Source organism: Pteropus alecto, unplaced genomic scaffold (assembly GCF_000325575.1).
Source record: "Pteropus alecto unplaced genomic scaffold, ASM32557v1 scaffold105, whole genome shotgun sequence".
NCBI lineage: Eukaryota > Metazoa > Chordata > Mammalia > Chiroptera > Pteropodidae > Pteropus > Pteropus alecto.
This window is the reverse complement of record NW_006436294.1, coordinates 7,584,627-7,587,434: the sequence shown is the minus strand read 5'-3', so window position 1 is coordinate 7,587,434 and position 2,808 is coordinate 7,584,627. Positions and strand designations below refer to the sequence as shown.

Below are 2,808 nucleotides of genomic sequence, written 5' to 3'. Positions count from 1 at the left end.
AGCAGGAGGTAGGAGGGTCAGCGGGGACCCATGACCCTCGCCCTCTCTGGCATGACCAAGTTAACCCAGCTGCCCTGGCCCAAAGGCCTCACCACACCCTGTCTGTCTCTCTCTCCCATGTACACTTGGGCCTCCTGTGCCAGGCGAAGGGGGGCACAGGGGAGCACTGAAGGGCCGGAGTTCAGCCTCAGTCCCTGCACTTATCCCATTTATGCGTGGGGTCACCTGGCAGCACAGCCTGCCTATCTGCACCTGCCCCCGCCTGGCATCAGCTGCAGCCTCTGCCTGGAGCCCTCCCCCGCCTCTCCAGAGCAGAGCCTGCTCTCCTGCTCTGGAGAAACCTCCCCAGGGTCTGTCCAGTGTGGAGATGGCCATGTGGCCGGGGGCGGTCTCGGAGGCAGGGAGGAGGAAGAGCAGTGGGCAGGGGCACCGGCGTGCCTGCTGGGAGGACCGCAGGGAGTGGGTCTTGGGGCAGGCAGGTGTAGAGGGGCAGCCCGGGGGTCCTGTCCTGCCGTGAGAGGGCCTTGGGCTCCCGGCTGTGCTCAGGCTCATCGGCCCCTCCCCCTGTGGCTACTGTTGCAGGAAGCAGCCGCCTGGGCAGCAGTCCCCGTGCTGGGCGGAGGGAGGGTGGTGGCTGGCAGGGGCCTCGACCAGGAATGTGTGTCCAGGAATGTGGCTGCTCTGCCCGTCGGGGGTGGGGCGGGGGCAGGATGGAGGGTAAGGGGGTCCTAGAACGCCTACAGGGCGGAATGCAGTGGCTTCTGACTCTGCTTGGACTAGGTTGGGGGGTCTCCCTGAGTCCCTGCCTGTTTGCCTAAGGCCCCACCAGGGGTGGGGGCACACGGCGATGAGCTCACCCGTCTGTGGCTGCCCGGGGCCCTGGCCAGGGAGTCCGGGGAGGCTCCGGGATTGGCACCGCTTCAGTGGAAAATGTGAAGGGACGGCTCCGGCGCCTCTGAGGGCGGGGGGCACAGCGCCACACGCCACGTCACACCGCAGGGCTAGGGCACGTGTCAGGGTGCCTGGGTGCTGCCTCGAGGCCAGTCCCCTGCCTCTCCCGTTCGCCCGCCTTTGTCTCCTGGGGGGCATGGAGGGATGGTGTGTGTGTGGTGCCGACACGCTGGCCTGCTCCCTCAGGATGTCCGGAACACGGTGGGCAACGTGCCCCTAGAGTGGTACGCCGACTTCCCCCACGTGGGCTATGACCTGGACGGCAAGCGCATCTACAAGCCTGTGCGCACCCGGGACGAGCTGGACCAGTTTCTGGACAAGATGGAGGACCCTGACTACTGGTGAGCCTGGGGGCGGGGCCTGTGGGGGTGGGATGGGGGCAGGAGCTCAGCTCATGGCTCTGATGGGCGGTCCCCCAGGCGCACCGTGCAGGATCGGATGACAGGGCACGACGTGCGGCTCACAGATGAGCAGGTGGCCCTGGTGCGGCGGCTGCAGAGGGGCCAGTTTGGGGACGTGAGCTTTGACCCCTATGAGGTAGGTGGCACTGGCCGGCCCTCGGGCTCTGGGGCACCTGCAGGGTCTGGCTCACACGCCTGTGCTTGCTCCCTCAGCCTTCTGTGGACTTCTTCAGTGGGGAGATCATGATCCACCCGGTGACCAACCGCCCTGCTGACAAGCGCAGCTTCATCCCGTCTCTGGTGGAAAAGGAGAAGGTGGGTTCCCCTCCCCCAGGGAGCAGTCCCCACACCGCCCAGGCTGACTCGCCCGTCTGCGCAGGTGTCCCGCATGGTGCATGCCATCAAGATGGGCTGGATTCAGCCCCGCCGGCCCCGGGACCCCACTCCCCACTTCTATGACCTGTGGGCCCAGGAGAACCCCAACGCTGTGCTGGGCCGCCACAAGATGCACGTGCCTGCCCCCAAGCTGGCCCTGCCTGGCCATGCTGAGTCCTACAACCCGCCGCCCGAGTACTTGCTGAGCGAGGAGGAGGTGAGTCTGGCTCGGGCGGGGGATCCAGGCGCTGTCCCATGCCCCACTCACGCCCACGACCAGCTCATGCCCTGTCTCCACAGCGCCTGGCTTGGGAGCAGCAGGAGCCTGATGAGCGGAAGGTCGGTTTCCTGCCGCGCAGGTTCCCGAGCCTGCGGGCTGTGCCCGCCTATGGCCGCTTTGTCCACGAGCGCTTCGAGCGCTGCCTGGATCTCTACCTGTGCCCACGCCAGCGCAAGATGCGGGTAGGTGGGGCTGGCAGTGCCTGAGCAGGGGATGGGGCAGGGGACGGGGCAAGGGGCAGGGTGACCACGTGCACTCTCACCCCAGGTGAATGTGGATCCTGAAGACCTGATTCCCAAGCTGCCACGGCCGCGGGACCTGCAGCCTTTCCCAACGTGCCAGGCCCTGGTAAGTAGGCACGAGGGGGTGGGTAGCCTACTCCCCTGGGTGCCCACCACCTCACTGGTTTTCTCTGCAGGTCTACAGGGGCCACAGTGACCTTGTCCGCTGTCTGAGCGTCTCCCCGGGGGGCCAGTGGCTGGCTTCAGGTGGGCCTGAAGAGGGGGCAGCACAGCGCAAGGGATGGGGCTGGGTGGGACGGCAGGTGCTGAGGGCCTTGCCCACTGTGTCCACCAGGCTCAGATGACGGCTCGGTGCGGCTCTGGGAGGTGGCCACTGCCCGCTGCATGAGGACCGTGCCTGTGGGGGGTGTGGTGAAGAGTGTTGCCTGGAACCCCCACCCTACCATCTGCCTGGTGGCCGTGGCTGTGTAAGTAAGCGTGAGGTGGCAGCGGCCCGGGGCAGCGGGGCAGCCATGTCTGAGGGGTGTCTGTGGCCGGCAGGGAAGACACAGTGCTGCTG

At 67.0% G+C, this 2,808-nt stretch overlaps 1 protein-coding gene across 1 annotated transcript in view; it reads left to right on the top strand.

Moving 5' to 3' along the window:
• BOP1 (block of proliferation 1) overlaps positions 1-2,808 on the top strand; it is a 21,013-nt gene that overhangs the window by 16,797 nt on the left and 1,408 nt on the right. Inside the window, exons 5-13 of the mRNA XM_015590221.1 lie at positions 1,138-1,292; positions 1,371-1,488; positions 1,566-1,667; positions 1,732-1,944; positions 2,028-2,189; positions 2,275-2,355; positions 2,426-2,495; positions 2,584-2,716; positions 2,790-2,807. Of these exons, the coding sequence (XP_015445707.1) occupies positions 1,138-1,292; positions 1,371-1,488; positions 1,566-1,667; positions 1,732-1,944; positions 2,028-2,189; positions 2,275-2,355; positions 2,426-2,495; positions 2,584-2,716; positions 2,790-2,807 (1,052 nt within the window). The remainder of the gene's footprint in view (positions 1-1,137; positions 1,293-1,370; positions 1,489-1,565; positions 1,668-1,731; positions 1,945-2,027; positions 2,190-2,274; positions 2,356-2,425; positions 2,496-2,583; positions 2,717-2,789; position 2,808) is intronic.